The following is a 21,136-nucleotide window of genomic DNA, read 5'->3' as shown; positions in this document are numbered from 1 at the left end:
TTTTTCCCATCCATTTACCTCCTTTCCTCCCCCTTTCTTTCCTTTCCCCATCCATTTAATCCCTTCCCTCTGTCCACCTTTCCTTTCCTTCCATTCTCCCCCTTTTCTTCCCTTCCCTCCCATCTTCCTCTTTCCCTTTCCTCCCATCTTCCTTTCCTTTCCTTTCCATTCATTTATTCTTTTCCCCATCCATTTACCTCGTTCCCTTTCCTCTCTTTTCTTTTCTTCCATTCTCCCCCTTTTCTTCCCTTCCCTCCCCTCCCATCTTCCTCGTTCCCTTTCCTCCCATCTTCCTTTCCTTTCCATTCATTTATTCTTTTTCCCATCCATTTACCTCCTTTCCTCCCCCTTTCTTTCCTTTCCCCATCTTTTTAATCCCTTCCCTCTGTCCACCTTTCCTTTCCTTCCATTCTCCCCCTTTTCTTCCCTTTCCTCCCAGCTTCCTTTCCTTTCTTTCCCATTTATTTATTCTCTTTCTCATCCATTTACCTCCTTTCCTTTCCTCCCCTTTCCTTTCCTTTCCCCATCCATTTAATCCCTTCCCTATGTCCACCTTTCAGTTCCGTTCCTTCCTATTCATTTATTCTCTTTCCCATCCATTCACCTCCTTTCCTCGCTTTTCCTTTCCTCTCCCTTCTCTCCCTTTCTCATTCATTCATTTTGTCCCTAATCCATTTACCTCCATTCCTTTCCTTTCTCCTTTCCATTCCCTTGCCCCCTTCTATTCCCCTCCTCTCCCTTCCCTCCTCTCCGTTCATTTACCCTTCCCTCTCCCTTCCCAGATCTCCAAAGAGGAAGAGATTTGTGTTCAGAAAGACTTTTACTAAAAAATCCGGGACATTTCACGCTTGCATGCATTCTTACCTGCCCTCTGCAGAAATTCGGCCCAGTTATGCTGCCTATTTGGAAGGCTCACGATCCCTATAAATGAGAGCAAATTCGGGGTTTGCGTCCAGCTGCCCCTCCAAACCCAGGGCAAGAATTTCAGCAGCTTGTTTTCATTTGGTCTATCGTTTTTCTTAATTGAAACTTTTAAAACAAGTGGATAAAAATGAAGACAAACTAATGGGAAGGAAGGAAGAAAAAAAGAGAACGAAGGAAAAATCAAACGTGCGCATCGAACCTTTAAACAAGGAAATAAAAACCAAGACAAAGTAATACAAGAAAGAAAAAAAGAAAATGAAAGAAAAAGCCAAAATGTGCAAGCAAAAAAAGCAGGAAAGCAGGAAAGAAAAAAGAAAGAAAAAAGGAAACGAGGGAGGGGGGGAAAAAGAAAGGAAAGAAATAAAATAATGGAAGGAAAGAAAGGAAAGAAAGAAAAGACTAAAGAAAAAGAGGGAGGGAAGGAAGGAAGCAAAGGAAGAATGGAAACAAACAAAAGAAAGAAGAAAAAAGGAAAAGGAGGGAGGGAGGGAGGGAGGGAAGGAGGAGGAAAGAAAGAAAGAAGAAAGGAAGGAAGGAAAGAAACAAAAAGGAAAGAGGAAAGGAAAGAGGAAGAGAGAAAGAAAGGAAAAAGACAGAAAGAAAGAAAGAAGGAAAGAAAGAAAAAGAAAGAGGAAAGGAAAGAGGGAGAGAGAGAGAGAGAGAGAGAGAGAGAAATAAAGAAAGTAAGAAAAGAAAGAGCCTTCTACTCTTGTCCACAGCTGTTAAAAATACAAATATATTTTAACCTCTTTCCAAAGTTACATCATATGGCTCTTCTTTCTTTGATCTCGCCTATCTAATCCTTAAATCCAGAGATGGCAAGTTCATTTTCTTCTTGTTTTTATGCAAAACCAAAGAAACCACGAAGCTTGGAGGGAAGCAGGTGGTTGCTTCCCATTTGGAAGATAGACAGAAAGAGGAAATCGTTCTCCAGGGGGCGGAAAGAGGATTTTGAAAAAAAAAAAGAAACGCTTACCTTGAGCCTGGACACAGATTTTGTCCCTGCTTTGAGGCTTTGCAAATGAATAATAAAAAAAAAAAGAAAGAAAACACAGGGGAAATACAGTTAATCACTCGAACTAAAGGGACAAAGCAATCTTTTGCAAAATTGTTCACCTTTCAAAGGTTGCTATTCTGAATGTGTGCAAAGAGAGGCCAACAAAAAGAAATAAACAAGAGACTTTTGTCTGCAAGATACATCCTGGTTCCTCCCCTCATTTCATCAGGATCCCACAGGCCTTGAGTTCGACACCCCTGTTCTAGTCCTGTTAATAGAATAACAGAGTTAAAAGGGACCTTGGAGGTCTTCTAGTCCAACCCCCTGCTCAGGCAGGAAACCCTCTTCCATTTCAGATTGTCCAGTCTCTTCTTAAAAAGCGTCCAATGAATGCTCCAACACTGGAAGTTTTTAAGAAGAGATTGGATAACCCTTTGTCTGAAGTGGTGTAGGGTCTCTTGCCTAAGCAGGGGGTTGGACTAGAAGACCTCCAAGGTCCCTTCCAACTCTGTTATTCTATTCTATCCCTCTATTAAATTCTATTCCAATAGCTGTTCTATTCCTATTTTATTATATTCCTATTCTATTCTATTATTTTCTATTCTATTCCTCTATTGAATTATATTCCAATAGCTATTCTATTCTTTTTCTATTCTATCCTATTCTACTCTATTCTATTCTATTCCTATTCCTATTCTATTTTTTTGTATTCTAGTCTATTCTATTCCTCTATTAAATTCTATTCCAATAGCTATTCTATTCTTTTTCTATTCTATTCTACTTTATTTTATTCCTATTCTATTCTATTTTTGTATTCTATTCTATTCCTCTATTAAATTATATTCCAATAGCTATTCTATTCTTTTTCTATTCTATCCTATTCTACTCTATTCTATTCCTATTCTATTCTATTTTTTTGTATTCTAATCTATTCTATTCCTCTATTAAATTCTATTCCAAAAGCTATTCTATTCTTTTTCTATTCTATTCTATTCTACTTTATTCTATTCCTATTCTATTCTATTTTTTTTATTCTATTCTATTCGTCTATTAAATTCTATTCCAATAGCTATTCTATTCTTTTTCTATTCTATCCCATTCTACTCTATTCTATTCCTATTCTATTCTATTCTTTTTCTATTCTATTCTATTCTGTTTATTCTATTCCCTATTCAATTCTATTCCAATAGCTATTTTATTCTTTTTCTATTCCTATTCCTATTCCTATTCCTATTCCTATTCTATTCTATTCTATTCTATTCTATTATTATTTGTTAGTAACACATTTAAGTGAATCAGGCTTTTCTATTGGTTGGAAGGTCGCATGATCCTGAGACATGGCAACCGTCATAAGTACAAGTCAGTTGCCAAGCGGCTCAATTTTGATCTCATGGCCATCAGATGCTCCCATGGTGCTAAGTGTGAAAAATGTAGTGTCTACATCCTGTTTTTCAGTGCTGTTGTAAGTTTGAACAGTCACTAAAAGAATGGTTGTAAGTTGAGAACTGTTTTTCTTTTCGCGTTGGGCTTTGACCCTACGCAGGCCGTTCAGAAATATATTCAAGGAAAAGAAGGAATAAATAAAGATCTCAATGCTGGCTTTAAAAACTGGGCAGTCTAAAAGACACAGCCAAGAAGATGAGCCTAGATTTTTGGCTAAAATTACCCCTTTTAAAAAGCAGCTGCTTGGGTGACGTCAGGCGCTAATCAGAGCAGGCAGCCCTCAATGAGCTTCAATCAATATTTATGGTAAGCAGCAATCAATTTCTGTAACTTGATACTCTTATCAGGATTTTAGCGAAGCAGATTTTTAAGAGAGAGAAAAAAAGAGAAGAGGGGGAGGGAAAGGGAAGGAGAGAGAAAGGAAAAGGGAGAGGAGAGAGAGAGAAAGAGGGAGGGAGAGGAGAGAGAGAAAGAGGGAGAGAAAGGGAAGGAGGAAGAGGAGAAACAGAGAGAATAAGAGAGAGAGAAAGAGGGAAAGAAAGGGAAGAAGAATGAGAGAAGAGAGAAAGAGAGAGAATGAAAGGGAGAAAGAGAGAGAAAAAGAGAGAGAGAGGTAGAGAAAGGGAAGGAGAGAGAAACAGAGAGAATGAGAGAGAAAGAGGGAGAGAAAGGGAAGGAGAAAGAGAGAAAAACAGAAAGAATAAGAGAGAAAGGGAAAGAAAGGGAAGAAGAATGAGAGAAGAGAGAAAGAGAGAGAATGAAAGGGAGAAAGAGAGAGAAAAGGAGAAAGAGAGAGAGAAAGATAAAGGGAAGGAGAGAGAAACAGAGAGAATGAGAGAGAAAGAGGGAGAGAAAGGGAAGGAGAAAAAGAGGAGAGATAAGGAGAGACAGAGAGAGAAAGGGAAGGAGAGAGAGAAAGAGAATGAGAGAGAAAGAAAAAGAGAGAAAGAGAGAGAGTCATTCTCCAGCACTATTTTTCTACCTTTTATTAGACTTATTTGTCTTCCTGGGCAAATGACAAACCCCCACTGCCATCATTACAGAGGGTTTTTAAAAATAAAAATCAAAAGGAAGAAAAAAGAAACAAGAACGGTTAATGAAGGCCGCCATTCGGAGAGACGGAGGGGGGAAAAAAAGAAGAAGCTTGCCCACAAAAGAGGCATAATTTGTTTTCAAGGCAGAGAATCATAGCCGAAGAGGGCACTTATCTAGAGTAGTTCTTTTTGAAGGTATCGAAATAAATTAAAGGCATGTCTGTGATTGCTATCAAACACTGTATTTACACAAAAAGCAATTCTCCTCCAGGTTCCAACATTGGTGAACCAAATCTGCCTTTTTTTTTTTTACCGCTTTCAAGCCAGACACAAGCCTCAATTCGCTCTCCCACCCATCGCCCTTGTTTTTCTACCTGCATTCAGGTTGCCAATCCTGTTCCCAAGAGCTCTTGACCTTGGTTTGCCAGTGCACAGGTAAGCCCCCAAACTTAGCAGGCCCCCTTTGCGCCCAACCTGGTTCTAAAAAATGGCGTACTTTGGAATTGCAGGTGTTTGGCTAGCGTTGCATCTGAACGCTGCAAGGTTGAGAAGCTGATTTGTGGGCTGAAGGGAGGTACAGATGGAGCACAGAAATGGATAGAATGGGGCTTGCAGAAATTTGAGTTGGGGGCGTGGTTTGCCAAGAGGAGAAAGGGGAAAAGACAGAGGGACCAGGAGCAAAAAGGTGGTGTTGTTGGTGGTGGAAGACGAGAGAAGGAAGGCTGTTTCCCATTCAAGTTGATGTGTTGATGGAGAAAAGGAGGAGGAGGAGACGAGGAAGAGATACCTAGAAAAAGAAGAAAGAAAGAAAGAAAGAAAGAAAGAAAGAAAGAAAGAAAGGAAGGAAGGAAGGAAGGAAGGAAGAAAGGAAGGAAGGAAGAAGAGGAAGAGGAGGAGGAGGAAGAAGAAGAAAGAAGGAGAAGAAAAAGAAGAGGAGGAGATCAAAAAGAGGATATGTCTCTGATTATTTTCTCTCTTTTCACATGAATGTCAAATCTGTTGTTATCTTTGAAGATCCCTAATGAGGAGGAGGAGGAGGAAGAGGAGAAGCAGGCAGAAGGGAGGAGGAAGAGTGTTCCCCACAAGGTTATGTTGGTGTTAATGGAGAAGAAAAGGAGAAGAGATATCTTTTCATTGACGATGAGGATGAAGATCAAGAGGAGGAGGAGAGGTAGCTTCAAAGAGGACCAATTTCTGTCTTTTCGCAAGAATGTCACATCTGTTTTTACCACTGAAGGTCCAGGAGGAGGAGGAGGAGGAGGAGGAGGAGGAGGATTGGCATGACTTAAGCCAGGTGAGCAAACTCCTTGCAGAAGAACTTCAAGCTCAAAACCAAGAATCTTCAAAACCAAGGGGAAGCAAATTAAATAAAGAGAAAGAGGCAAAATAAAAAATGTCCTCCATCCCCAAGTCTCACCTACCCAATACGTTGCAGCTGCTTCTTTCATGGCTTCGGTGAAGGACACAGCAAACCTAGAGACATGGAGAAGAAAATACTTCTGAACATGACAGACTATTTTTTTTTTGATGGACTCAAAAACACAACCCAACTCAAGATCTTTCTGTTCAAAGCAAACGGGCTATTTTTAGCAGCCTTCCAAATATCCAGAATTAAATCAGAGTTCAAGGCATAGCTTTCATCAAAGTTCCAATTAAATAAGAGAGACATGTTGGTACAAACTGTGGAAACCCGAATCTGAAAGCTTCCTGGGGTTTCCACCCAGTTGAAAGTTCAAAACCTTGCCCCCACACCCACAAGCCCATCCCATGGTCCAATCTTCCTCTGCCACACTGGCATTTCCACCCATCTAGTTCCGGTCAGGTGCAGAGGTGCGGAGACGAAAGATGACCTTGGGCTTCTAGAAAGGAATGTTTTATTTTGACAACAACACATTCTACAATTCTACTCCTTACTACTCCCCCTCCCAATTAACCCACTAATGAAACAGCATAGTAAAATGAGAGTGTGTGTGGCAGGCCAAAGATCCTAAAAGGAATATGACTGCAGGCCTGACAGGGGGCCTCATCCAGAAAGGTTCTCCAAATTGAGGCCTTTGCCAAAATGGGCTCTGAATCGTAAGATCCCACCACCCAAGTGTCCACAGTTGAGGACTTTCCAAGACGGAGTCTTGAAGAAGGTTGACTTATAGATCCTCTGCTCCAATCTAAGGAATGTCCAAACAGTCTATGGAGATTCTCAATTATCCAGGCCATGGTTGCCCAAAAGATGCTTTTTCCAAAAAGGCAACTGGACGTTCTTGTTTTTGCTTCTCATCCAAGAACTGAAGAAGCTTCTTGAAAAAGAAGTGAAATGCTTTCAAAGAAAACACCAAGATAGTCCAGTGGTCTTTTGGGAAAAAAAAAACAATTTGGGGACAAAGGTCCAAATAGATGTTGATTGATTCATGATAGGACAATAAGGAGAAGTAAGAGGAACATTTCTTTACCTGGCTGCATCCAACACCTTCTCCATAATTTGGGCCTTCTCGTCATTTTTGGCATCTTCATTAACATCCGTGCCTCCAAAGATAATTCCATAAGGAATGGGACTTTCTGAAAAATTGAGAATTTCAACAGTTCTTAATCCTGTGGCACAGATGGTGCCTCTTGGTCCACCAAACAAAACTCTGAGATCAGTGTTGGGTGAAACCCTTCCAAAGGGACTAAAACACACGAAGAACGGTTGCAGGAACTGCATATGTCTACTTTGATGAAAAGAAGGACTAGGGGTGACATGATAGCAGGATTCCAATACCTCAGGGGCTGCCCCAAAGAAGAGGGAGTCAAGCTATTCTCCAAAGCACCTGAAGGCAGGACAAGAAGCAATGGGTGGGAACTAATCAAGAGAAGTAACCTAAAACTAAGGAGAAACTAAAGGTGAGGACACTTAACCAGTTGAACAGCTTGCATTTAGAAGTTGTGGTGCTTCATCACTGGAGGTTTTTAAGAAGAGACTAGACCAGGGGTGGGGAACTGTGGCTCTTTTGCGACTTGTGGACTTCAACTCCCAGAATTCCAGAACCAACATAGCTGCCTCAGGAATTCTGGGAGTTGAAGTCCACAAGTCGCAAAAGAGCCACAGTTCCCCACCCCTGGACTAGACAGTCACTTATCTGAAATAGTATAGATTCTCTTGCTTGAGTAGGGCTGGACTAGAAGATCTCCAAAGTCTAGTCTAGTCTAGTCTAGTCTAGTCTTATATAATAATAATAATAATAATAATAATAATAATAATAATAATAATAATAATAATAATAATAATAATTTATTTCTTAGCCGCACCCTCTCCCGAAGGACTCGGGGCGGCGTACAATGAAACATATGAAATAAATATGTGGACAAAACAAACATATAACAGAGACATATACCGAGACATACACAAGGAGGAGGTCGGCTGATAAATAAAACAATTAAAATACAGTATTTAAAAACCCCTAGATAATTAAATATAATTAAAATACCCAGTAAAAACCCGTCAGGAGCGATATGGTTAGATCAAAGTTGAGCCAGGCCAGCTGCTTGGAATAGGTGGGTCTTAAGCTTAATACGAAAGGAGCGGAGGTCAGAGGTATTCCTAATATCCGGAGGGAGGTCATTCCACAGGGCTGGGCCCGCCACAGAGAAGGCTCTACTCCTAGGCGCCGCCCCCCGACACTGTCTAGTGGACGGCACCTGGAGGAGGCCCTCTCTGTGCGAGCGGATTGGTCGCAGGGATGTATGGGGCAGAATACGATCCCGCAAGTAACTAGGTCCTGAGCCATGGAGCGCTTTAAAGATTATTATCAAAACCTTGAAACGCACCCGATAGACCACAGGAAGCCAGTGCAGCTCGCGCAGGAACGGTGTCACATGGGAGTACCTAGTACTCCCCATAATTACCCGCGCGGCTGCGTTCTGGACCAACTGTAGCCTCCGGGTGCATTTCAAGGGAAGCCCCATGTAGAGAGCGTTACAGTAGTCCAAGCGAGACGTCACCAGCGCATGAGTGACTGTGCGTAAGGCGTCCCGGTCCAGTAGGGGGCGCAATTGACGCACCAGGCGAACCTGGTGGAACGCCCCCCTTGCCACGGCTGTCACATGGTCATCCATGGACAGCCGGGCATCCAGGAGGACGCCCAAATTGCGCGCCCGCTCCATGGGGGCAAGTTGAATGCCCCCAATGGCCAATGATGGAATTAATTGGCTGAACCGGGGAGCTGGTACCCACAGCCACTCCGTCTTGGAGGGGTTGAGCTTGAGTCGGTTGTCATCCATCCAGATCCGTACGGCTTCCACACACCGGGACATCACTTCGATGGCCTCGTTGGGGTGGTTCGGGGTGGAAAAGTACAGCTGAGTATCATCAGCGTACAAATGGTATCCCACCCCGAAACCACGGATGATCTCACCCATTCCCTATTCTATTCTACTCTTTTCTAGTCTCATTTCATATTCTCTTCTCTTCTACTCCATTCCATATTCTATTCTATTCTATTCCAAAAGCTATTCTATTCTATTCTACTCCATTCCATATTCTATTCTATTCTATTCTATTCTATTCCAATAGTTATTCTATTCCAATAGCTATTCTATTCTATTCTACTCCATTCCACATTCTATTCTATTATATTCCATTATTCTATTCTATTCCAATAGCTATTCTATTCTATTCTACTCCATTCCATATTCTATTCTATTCTTATATTCCAATAGTTATTCTATTCTATTCCAATAGCTATTCTATTCAATTCTATTCTATTCCAATAGCTATTCTATTCTTTATTCCATTCTATTGTTTCTTCTATTCTACTCCATTCCATATTCTATTCTATTCTATTCTATTCTACTCCATTCCACATTCCATTCTATTATATTCCAATAGTTATTCTATTCCAATAGCTATTCTATTCTACTCCATTCCATATTCTATTCTATTCTTATATTCCAATATTCTATTCTATTCCAATAGCTATTCTATTCTACTCCATTCCATATTCTATTCTATTCTATTCTATTCTATTCCAATAGCTATTCTATTCTTTATTCCATTCTATTGTTTCTTCTATTCTATTCCCATAACTATTCTGTTCTATTCTATTCTACTTCATTCCATATTTTATTCTATTCTATTCCAATAGCTATTCTATTCTATTCCTTATTCTCTTCTGTTCTGTTTTGCTCTGTTCTCCTGCTTGAGCTAGGCTAGAAGTTCTCCAAGATCCTTCCCAACTACGTTCTGATTGAATGATCTCCCCTTTGAAGCAGCCCACGTCTTGAAGTACTCAGTTGGAAGGGGCTTGCAAATCCAGGCAGTCAACTTGCAACCATTTGTTTCGCGACCGTTTGAAATTGCAATGGCTTTGAAAAAAGGGACTTGCAACTGGCCCTTGCCCTTGCAACCATTGCAGCACACAATCACAATTAAAAATGGCAACCGGTAGGGATTTATGACCGTTGCCAATGGGGGGGGGGTCACAGGATCGCCATTTGTAACCTTCCCAGCAGGCCTTCCAACAAGCAAAATCAATGGGAGGAACCCAGATTGGCTTAAGAACCACGCGATTCACTTAACAACTGCAGATTTGCTTAACAAACAAAAAAGGTCATAAAATCAGCAATGGAAATTCCAGTCCCAACGAAGGTGGTAATATGAAGACCACTCTCTACTTTCTATCATTTGACCTCTGGGTTTTGTTTTCCAAGGACGGTTCTTTGCTTGTGCTTTCTTCCACACGTCGTCCTTGTTTAACAACCATCATCCACTGGGTCATTAAGCAAAACAATCCCTGAGTGAAAAATGGCCAGGCTCAGGATCCTGTTATTCCAATCTAGGCTTCCCCAGCAGCACGAAGCCATGTTGTCGTCCCGATAAATCCCTTTTATTGAATTGACAGTGAATTCCTCTCCAGCAAAGTCTTTCCTCTCCCACAGTCTTTCAAGAGAGTTCCCAATGACCGACCTTTTATCAGGCATGGAGAGTGGCCAGGCCGATATCTTTCAGATGCAGATTGCAGGGATGAATTAGTGGTCTCCTGCAAACTCCATCCCCCCTTTGCTCCTCTTTTATTCCCTATTGGGGAAGGCATTCACCGTCCCCCTGTGCCTTTACTCCTGAGTCGGCTCTTGTTCCCTAGCTGTTCCCTTCTCCTGGCAACTCTGCGCATGTGCACACTGGGAACAGACTCCAGCTGTTCTTCTGCCTCAAGGATGAAGGCAGCTGATAACTGTCAGACGGCCCTGGACTCATCTCTGCCTCCGACACAGAGCCCTCATCAGAGCCTTCCCCAGACTCCAGGACTGGCCAATCTTCCTCCCCAACCTCCTCACTGTCCGAATCTGCTGCCAGCTCCACTGGCCGCTGGTGGGCCAAAATACCTGTTATGAATCAATTATGAATCAATCACCCCACTTATGAACCAATTAGGGCATTTTTCGGCAATCTGACACTTTCCTTGGTTTAACAGACCTACAAAAGTTTTCAAGGCAAGGACAGGTTGCCAAGTTACTTTCTTCTCAGCGGTGGGGTGGCAAACGGTCGCCACTAAATGAGGACCACCTGTATTATCCCTCTGCCTTTTTGAATCTTGCCCCGGCGTGCCTTTCTTGGGAGGAGGAGGTGCTTTTAGCCAGGTGAAGAGGTCTTTTCAAATGGAAATGCGACACCAGGCATCTCGCAGGTTGTCTTCGGCCAAATGGAAGCCACCTGGCCACTCAAACCTGTTCTACCATGCCAGTCTTGTTGTTACGAAGAAGGGCAATTTGCATTGTGTCTTTTCAAATCAAGCACCCCTCGGCTGCCAACAGGGAGGCTCAAAAGCAGTGATGCTAGCAAAACTATAAACCTCCCCCTTCTTTAAAAAAAAAAAGCATTAGGAGAGTAGAAGGGGAGGGAAGAAACAATTAACTGGGCAGTTTTACACTCCATTAAGCTAACAAACAGCAGCGGTTGATGGCAGCTAATTAGGAACAAGGCTGTTTTTAAATTCTAGGTAGAATGAGTTCACTTGTTAAAAAGGAATCAGGTAAACTGTCAAGAAGTGGCTGTCAGAGGAATTCGTGACCCATTTTGCCAGCTGTTCTCCAATGTCTGCTTTTCTAGAGAGGCTGGTCAGGTGGTCCAGCATCTCTGGACATCAGCCGTCAAGGGGGTGGGGGGGGGCGGAATGCAGGCAGATAGGAAAGCAATAAGTCACTGATGTTGAAATGCCAATTAAAAGCATCTCTTGGAGAGGAACTACCAACAGATGGCTTCTGTTGAATCCTGGCCTTATTCTCCTGCTAAAAATGGAGATTTCACGTCGCTAGAAAAGATTTGGGCCATGGTTAGGCCAGGGGTTGGCAACCTGCTTTCGGTTAGGGCAGGCAGAGGCAAAAGGATGCCACCCTAGGAGGAGACTCTATGGTGGGGGAACTGGACTTCCGGTCAGCAGAGGAAAAAGGATGCTGCACTAGGAGGAGACTCTATGGTGGGGGAACCGGACTTCTGGTCAGCAGAGGAAAAAGAAAGCTGCACTAGGAGGAGACTCTATGGTGGGGGAACCGGACTTCCGGTCAGCAGAGGAAAATGGATGCCGCACTAGGAGGAGACTCTATGGTGGGGGAACTGGACTTCCGGTCGGCTCCAGAATTGAATGGGGGGCTTCCGGTTTAGGACCTTTGTGGCTCTTTGAGTGTTTAAGATTGCCGACCCCTGGGTTAGGCCAAAGAACACATCCACAGTGCAAAACATCTACGTAACCAGCAGAGGGTAGCAGAGCAATACAGAAAACTAACTCTCTGCCTCCACCTAGGGGGTTATGCATATTATGGCAGCCCTGTTATTAACAGACTTATCCAAGCTATACCACACATTTTAAAGAAGCAGGCTTTTGTCAAAACAACAACAACAACACTGTTTTCCACCCCTTTTGAAACCAAGAGATCTTATCTTACCTTGAAGAAGCCTTCCGGCTTTAAAAAGATGGATGCCCAGAGCTGCCTCCAACTTCTCCGAAGAGATGAGATTTGAAATCGCCAACGGGGACTCATAATCGGAGGTGTCCTTCAAGGTGCACAAATGCCCAGCAGCTTGTAAATGATCTCTTTGGAAAAAAGGAGCAGACGGAATAAGGTTAAAAAAGGCAGGATATTAGCATTAATTTCTGCGGGGGGGGGGGGAATTAAAGCCATGAAGTTCTACTCTTCAGGTCATTTTCCCACTTACAACTAAAATTGGGAGCAGGATGTCCACTATAACACAAATCAGATTTCTTTTCTTTCTTTCCACCGTTCAGATGAATAGGCTTGCCAACGATTTGAAACTAATTTCCTAATGAGACTCAGGAGAGATATTAGCAGCCAAAGTGTGTGTGTTATGTATGTATATATATTTGGGCTTTTGAGCGCATGCGCTAACAAAAGCCCTTCCTGAAAATATTGCAATGCACCAACAGCCATGAGGTGACCATGCTTGCCGCCTCCTGCACCTCAAAAATAATAAGACCTCCCCGAATATAAGGCCAAGCACATATTTGGGGGGGGGGTCAAAAGAAAATAAGACCCTGTCTTATTTTCGGGAATACACAGTATATATGTGTGTGTGTCTGTGTGTGTATATGAACATTGGGCACTATCTAATAAAATGAAATTCAATGGTGAAAAGAGTAAGGTTCTACATTTAGGCAAGAAAAACGAAATGCACAGGTACAGTATACAGTAAGTGGTACCTTGCTCAATAGTAGTAACTGTGAAAGGGATCTTGGAGTCCTAGCGAACAACTATTTAAATATGAGCCAGTTGTGTGCAGCAGCTGCCAAAAAAGCCAACACAGTTCTAGGCTGCATAAACAGAGGGATAGAATCAAGATCACGTGAAGGGTTAAGGCCACACTTGGAATACGCATTCAGTTTTGGTCGCCACGATGCAGAAAAGATGTGGAGACTCTAGAAAGAGTGCAGAGAAGAGCAACCAAGAGGATTAGGGGACTGGAGGCTAAAACATATGAAGAACGGTTGCTGGAACTGGGTATGTCTAGTTTAATGAAAAGAAGGACTAAGGGAGACATGATAGCATTGTTCCAATATCTCAGGGGTTGCCACAAAGAAGAGGGAGTCAAACTATTCTCCAAGGCACCTGAGGGTAGAACAAGAAGCAATGGGTGGAAACTAATCAAGGAGAGAAGCAACTTAGAACTGAGAAGAAATTTTCTGACAGTTCGAACAATTAATCAGTGGAACAGAAGTTGCCTCCAGAAGTTGTGAATGCCCCAACACTGGAAGTCTTTAAGAAGATGTTGGATAGTCATTTGTCTGAAATGGTATAGAGTTTCCTGCCTAGGCAGGGGGTTGGACTAGAAGACCTCCAAGGTCCCTTCCAACTCTGCTATTGTATTGTATTGTATTGTATTGTATTGTATTGTATTGTATGCTGGAGACTAAAACATATGAAGAACGGTTGCAGGAACTAGGTATGTCTAGCTTAAGAGAAAGAAGGACTAGGGGAGACATGATAGCATTGTTCCAATATCTCAGGGGTTGCCACAAAGAAGAGGGAGTCAAGCTATTCTCCAAGGCACCTGAGGACAGAACAAGAAGCAATGGGTGGAAACTAATCAAGGAGAGAAGCAACTTAGAACTGAGGAGAAACTTCCTGACAGAACAATTAATCAGTGGAACAGCTTGCCTCCAGAAGTTGTGAATGCCCCAACACTGGAAGTCTTTAAGAAGATGTTGGATAGCCATTTGTCTGGAACGGTATAGGGCAGTGATGGCAAACCTTTTTTGGCTCGCGTGCCACAAGTGGGGGGAGTGCAGGGGGGTCGAGTGCAGGCGTGCCGCACCCATAATGCAACGCGCGACCCCCCAGTGCGCATGCGCGCAAAACGCGCAACCCCCCCATTTTTACATTTTTTTTTGCCCTCCCCATGCTCCAGGGGCTTTATAGGAGCCTGGGGAGGGGGAAAAGAGCCTCCCCCGACCCCCTGGAGGCCCTCCAGAGGCTTCAGGGACTGTCCAGAGACTTCCCTGAAGCCTTCGGAGCGCTTAAAACGACCCTCCGAGTCACTTCCGGTTTGCTCGGAGGGTGGTTTTAAGCGTTCCGAAGGCTTCAGGGACGGTCCCTGAAGCCTCCGGGGGGGCGGGGGAGGCTCTTTTCGCCCTCCCCAGGCTCCTAATAAAGCCTCTGGAACCTGGGGAAGGCGAAAAATAGCTTTTAAAAAGGTGAAGTCAGCTGGCCAGCGCGCGCATGTGCGCTGGCTAGTTGACAGGGCAGCGCCTCGCGTGCCCTGACAAATGGCTCCGCGTGCCACTTGTGGCACGCGTGCCATAGGTTCGCCATCACGGGTATAGGGTTTCCTGCCTAGGCAGGGGGTTGGACTAGAAGACCTCCAAGGTCCCTTCCAACTCTACTATTGTATTATTGTATTATTGTATTGTATTGTATATATACATACATACATTTCCAGAAATTGGATCAAACATTTTTCCACCAGCATGCATTGTAATTAATGTAACTAAAACATTGTAACTAAAACATGACGAACGGTTGCAGGAACTGGGCATGGCTAGTCTAGTGAAGAGAAGGACCAGGGGAGACAGGATAGCAGTCTTCCAGTATTTGAGGGGCTGCCACAGAGAGGAGGGGGTCAAGCTGTTTTCCAAAGCACCTGAAGGCCAGACAAGGAATAATGGATGGAAAATGAACAAGGAGAGATTCAACCTGGAAATAATGAGAAATTTTCTGACAGTGAGAGCAATCAACGAATGGAAGAGAACTTGCCTTCAGAAGCTGTGGGAGCTTCATCACTGGAAGCTTTCAAGAAGAGACTGGACTGCCATTTGTCAGAAATAGTGTAGGGTCTCCTGCTCGAGTGGGGGGTTGTACTAGATGACCTACAAGGACCCTTCCATTAATCTAACTTTTTTCCACTCGGAATATCAAATAAATTACGTTCTCATGTAAGCCGTGATATTCCTAGTGATGCTCTATGGAAGTAAAAGCTGGACTTTTAAGAAGCTGGGTGGGAAGAGAATTTGCTTGATAATCCGTTGTTTTCCTGGCCGCCTACATGCTCAGACGCGTTCTTCAACAAAGTTCAAAAGTTCTTGAACTCTGACGTCGGAGAGAATGCCATGTTTGCACATTGTGTATAGAATCAACATACGGGCCAAGCTAAGATCCAAAAACCTCTTGTAAAATGGGTGTATTACACCCAGACAAATACACATTGTTTGACATCCGGGTTACAATGCATATATAAATACAGAAAAAAACTGTTGGAAGAAATTTTCATCCGGGTTCAGTTCTAAGCGGGGAGAAAGACCCTGGAAACATGGAGGCTGCTTGGGAAGATGGTATAATGGTGAAGCAGAAGCATCAATTACCTGTGATTCTGGGCAGCTGAACATTTGTTTTGATGAGCACATGGATTTTTATAGTTTGTTTTACAGTATTTTGTAATTTAGAGACTCGTGTTGTGTATTTTTAAATTTGATTTTAATTAGTTTGTCTCGCGAAGGCCTGCAACGAGTTGGTTTTTTAAAATCTTGGTTTAACAAATGTAATTAATCTTAGATGCTGGCTCCCTTGGGGTTTTAAAATCCTGCCTTGAATGGATTACCAGATCTGCATTTCTAAAAGTTGGCCTCTTAGTTTCTATTTAGAGCAGAGAGCTGAGGCTCTAAGTTTCTGTCTTTAGGAACCATAGAATAGAATATAGAATAACAGAGCTGGGAGGGACCTTACAGGTCATCTAGTCCAACCCCCACTGCCCAAACAGGAGACCCTACACCATTTCTGATAGATGGCAGTCCAGCCACTTCTTGAAAGCTTCCAGGGATGAAGTCTTTGTCCTTTAGGATATAATATTCTGCCTTTTTAATATTCCTACAATATTTCATTCTTCTAAGAGGGGGTGGGTGCTAACTTCCTTCAATACAAAGTATCCAGAAGACAAAATAACCACCTAAAAGTATAAAACAACCACGCAGGATACAAAACAAGCAGCCAGAATACAAAACAAACTCAAAAAGTTACATTCCCACTACCCGGTTTTCCCATTTCAGATTCACCCCACAGATGTGCACCCCTTAAGTCCCCAAAAGAGTTCTCATCGGGGCACTTGGCAACATGTCCAAGAATTTTACAAGATACATCCCCAAATTGCAGCTTCCTGCAATAACACCAGCGGAACTGCAAAAAACTGCACTGCTCGGAACATCTTATATTTTAAGAAGGTCCTTGGTTGATACCTAGGACGCTGGCAGCAACCCGTATCAACCATTAGCACCAGTCAATAGTATTTGTGACGTATTTTTGAATGATCAGTTGACTGAGTTTCATATTTAATGAAATAACAACAACAACAACAACAATAATTCTGACTATAAAAAACCACCCTACTTGGAACAGCTTATATCCTCTGATGTTACCTTAACCAGTTCCTTGGTTAGGACTCGAGGTGTTAGGCTACCAACCAGCCCCAAAGGCTGTGAATCTCACCAAAGATTAACAACAACAACAACAACATAATAATAATAATAACAATAACAACAATAATAATAACAACAATAATAATTAGCACTAGTCACTGGTATTTGTGACACATTTTTAAATGTTCAGTTGACTGAGTTTCATATTTAATGAAATAACAACAACAACAATAATAATAATAATTCTGACTATAAAAAAACATCCTACTTGGAACAGCTTATATCCACAGTTCCTAGGTCCTTGGTTAGGACTCGAGGTGTTAGGCTACCAACCAGCCCCAAAGGCTGTGAATCTCACTAAAGATTAACAACAACAACAACAACAACAACAACAACAACAACAACAACAATTAGCACCAGTCACTGGTATTTGTTATGCATTTTTGAATGTTATAAATGAGACTTTCTGCAACTGTTAGCTTAAGTCTCCTCGACCCGGGTTTGGCGGCTCGTGGGAACCCAGCCAGCAACACGGGCCTCCCTTTCCGCCCCAGGGGGAAAGTCCTGAGCATCCCCTCCAGCCACTGGTCCACCCTTCGCAACTGCACCGGACGAACTCCCGCCTGCCCACCACCCGCCAAAGCGCTGCAGAGATTTGCACCAGGCTAATTTCAGCCTAAGGGGGTGCAAAGCCGGGCATGGAGGTGGGGGGGGGCACTTACTGTATCCTCCGGGCGGTGGTCCCGTTGCCCGTCTGGGCTCGCCCGGGAACCAGGAGCAATAGCCGCATGGCCAGTTGGCAGCTGTGCCCTACTTCCGGTCAGGTCCCTGGCGGCTTCATTCCCTCTTTTTCCGGCACCGGAAGCCAGGGGCTCCTCGTCCACTCTTGCCTCAACTCTATGGTCCGCTCCGCCCTTCGGCTGCAGCAGTCCGCCGTTAGGAACGGTCCCCCCAAGCAACAAGGTGGGCGGCCATGCCGTTCCGCTTAAGCGGGACACTGTTGTTTACTGGGGCGATTTATTCCATGGTCATTTTTAATGTTTTTACCGGTTTTTTATTGTTTGTTAGCCGCCTCCAGACGAGATGAGGGGCACACAAATCTGACTGGATGAACGGATGGAGAGACAGAGAGAAGGGGGGGGGAGACTGGGCAATCATTGTCTGAGGTGGTATAGGTTCTCCTGCTTGAGCAGGGGGCTGGACTAGAAGACCTCCAAGGTCCCCTCGAGCTCTATTATATGAGAGGGAGAGGGGGAGAGAGGGTGGGAGGACAGTCACTTGTCTGAGGTGGTATAGGTTCTCTCACTTGAGCATGAGGCTGGACTAGAAGACCTCCAAGGTCCCTTCCAGCTCTATATTCTAGATGATAGATAGATAGATAGATAGATAGATAGATAGATAGATAGATAGATAGATAGATAGATAGATAGATAGATAGATAGATAGATGATTGATAAACAGACAGACAGACAGACAATGGATAGATGGATGAAGAGAGAGAGACAGAGAATGATGGATGAACGGATGATGGAGAGATAGACAGATGATAATATAGACTGTGGAATGTGTGGTGTCCGAGACCAAATTCAAAGAAACTCAAAAACAACAATAACAGTGTCCTATATTAGGTAGATGAGGTATTAGGTATTCTACTGTGTGTTCTTTATTGTCTCTTAAGGAAAAAATACTGTATTGTGGTGAAATGGTTGCAGATATTTTTTGTTTAGATTGCCTGGGTTAGTGTTTCTCAGCTTTGGTGGTTTTCAGATATGTGGAGTTCAACTCCCAGAATTCCCCAGCCCCACAGCTCTGAATTCCTCAATCCCTTTCAGGTCTCCTTAACAGCAGAAGTAAACACACATTTGAATACATAATTCCCTTGGCTTTATTTAAGCCTGTGTTTTATTATTCTCTTGCAAACCGCCTTAAGCAGTGGAAACAAATATTAAATTATTGTTTTAATTATCCAAGTATTATCAATAATAATAATCAAATTATTGATACAGTAGCCTGATCAATATTTTTCAGCTGCAGCTGTTAATGAACTTCTGTCCAAAGGTAAGCAGGATTTTCTCTCTTGTGAATGACAGATGTCAGAAAGAAACTGGAAACTGGACAGCCAATCTGTTTGGCTGCAAGTTTCCTTAAAAACTCTGATTTCTTTCAGTCTCACCACTATCTGTATTTGAGTGTTTTTTTCCTCCCCCTAGGAAAGAGATAGCAGCTAGTTTCTGATTTTAAAGCCATATCTTTCCGACTTATCTCTTGAAATAGAAAGAAGCGGCTTTATCATCTGAAATCTCAAGTCTAAAACCCTCTTGCCTCAGGAAGGCAGGTTTTGAATTCTGTAGCAGAAATCCAAAGAGGTAAACGCTTTGGGGGCTGTGGAGGACAAAGTCTATCATCCCCAGCCAACATGGGCATGGCAGTTCAACATCACTGGAAATGCTCAGGATAAAAAGAAAGCTGGATTGATTGTGCCTCCAAATCTGTGCAGAGAAAAATAATCCTGCCAATATTGCAGTAACAATAACAATGAATCAGTTTCCAGGAGAAAAATAAAATGTTATCAGACTCTGAATTGTGCAATTCTTTCTACTGGAGATTCTGACTTATTTACTGACTGGTATTGTATGTTAATTCCACTACCTACTGTTATACCTTTCTTCCTGTATGTCTACATTTCATATCTCATTCTTACTTCTCCTTATCTGCACCTCCATAACTGTCTGGTTTGGTTCTGCAACCCAACAAGTCAGACACAGACTTCAGAGGATAATTAGAACTGCAGAAAAAACAATTACTACCAACCTGCCTTCCATGGAGGACCTGCACACTGCACGAGTCAAAAAGAGGGCTGTGAAAATAACTACAGACTCCTCGCGTCCTGGACATAAATTGTTTCATCTACCTTCAAAACGAGGCTACAGTGCACTGCACACCAAGACAACTAGACACAAGGACATCCCCCCTCCCAAGGCCATCACTCTGCTAAACAAATAATTCCCTCAACTATTTACTAAGTCTGCATTATTATTAATCTTCTCATCCTGCCTATCTCCCATCTCCTCCCACTTATGACTGCAGGACTGTAACTTTGTTACTTGTATCCTTATATTGTTTCCTAGTATGATTTGATTGCTTATTTGTACCCTATGACTATCATTCAGTGTTGATATCATTATGATTCATGACGAATGTATCTTTTCTTTTATGTACACTGAGAGCATATACACCAAAGACAAATTCCTTGTGCATCCAATCACTTGGCCAATAAAGAATTCTATTCTATTCCCATTCCCTTCCTTATTCTATTCTATTCCCATTCCTTTCCTTATTCTATTCCCATTCCCTTCCTTATTCTATTCTACTCTATTCTATTCTCTACTCAAACTTGTCAATTAAGCACTGTGCATATTTGCATGCATACATACATATATATGTATTTGTGTTACAACCCCTAGTATGCCCAAATATGGGAGGAAGCTCACTACTCCCTCTTTCTGTCCTTCGGCTCATTACAGAAGACCATCCAGGCAGAAAACCATATTTTTATTTTTAATGTTGCCTTTTTTATATTTGTGTTGTATTTGTGCTGATAAATAAATAAAGGGAGACTAGTATAGATCTATTTCAAGCTATTTAGCTCTCATCAGCTAGCCATACCCTTACTGGTTCCCAGGTTCCCTGGAGCCCAGGTTCAAATCCCAGTAAGGGTATGGCTAGCTGATGAGAGCTAATTAGCTCGAAATAGATCTATACTAGTCTCCCTTTATTTATTTATCAGCACAAATACAACATATATATTAGGTTTTTAGGTTTGAGATCATGGCTTTCCAAAAACAATTGGATTTGCCTTGCTTTATTACGACCAAATTCTTAGAACCCTTCTGGAATCCGGATCCCTAGAAGAAGAAGAAAAAATCCTGAAACCTCATCCACTCCCCCCACCCCCATCTCAGATATAGCAAGAAACAAACTGCGCCCCCAGCAAAAAACGAACGAAAAGTCCCATGGCGATTTTCACTTCTTGGCCATCTGCGTCCAAAGCCGCTCACCCCGGACAGAAATAAACACCCGCGCGTGCAAAAGAGAGCCAAGCACACGCACGCAACGGCACGGCGCTGCCCCCGCCACCCCCCACAACCCCATTCCAAAGCATGCTCGAGCATTGCAACATGGTTGCACGTGACAAAAACCCATGACTCGCTTTGGGCGTGCTCTGTTGTCGAGTCTCTCTTGGAGAGAAAGGGGAGGGGGAACACCCCCCCCCCTCCAAGAAGGCTAAAAGACATAAAAGAACAAGAGGACCGGTTTGGAATAAAGCCGCCTCGGCTCCGGATCGCCTCCGG

At 42.9% G+C, this 21,136-nt stretch overlaps 1 protein-coding gene across 2 annotated transcripts in view; it reads right to left on the bottom strand.

Moving 5' to 3' along the window:
- The window catches only part of GLT1D1 (glycosyltransferase 1 domain containing 1), a 44,718-nt gene extending 26,958 nt beyond the window's left edge, over positions 1-17,760 (bottom strand). The window contains exons 1-6 of one of the 2 annotated variants that reach the window (XM_081966942.1): positions 17,507-17,760; positions 12,310-12,458; positions 6,846-6,951; positions 5,820-5,871; positions 1,901-1,937; positions 865-921 (exon numbers count right to left, since the gene is read on the bottom strand). In XM_081966942.1, the coding sequence (XP_081823068.1) occupies positions 865-921; positions 1,901-1,937; positions 5,820-5,871; positions 6,846-6,951; positions 12,310-12,458; positions 17,507-17,574 (469 nt within the window). In that variant the 5' untranslated portion in view covers positions 17,575-17,760. The remainder of the gene's footprint in view (positions 1-864; positions 922-1,900; positions 1,938-5,819; positions 5,872-6,845; positions 6,952-12,309; positions 12,459-17,506) is intronic. The other variant, XM_081966941.1, reaches the window with a different exon arrangement.
- Positions 17,761-21,136: the final 3,376 nt, after the last annotated feature.

This window comes from Natrix helvetica (assembly GCF_964273705.1).
Source record: "Natrix helvetica genome assembly, chromosome: 14".
Classification (NCBI taxonomy): domain Eukaryota; kingdom Metazoa; phylum Chordata; class Lepidosauria; order Squamata; family Natricidae; genus Natrix; species Natrix helvetica.
This window is presented reverse-complemented; position numbering and strand designations above follow the sequence as displayed.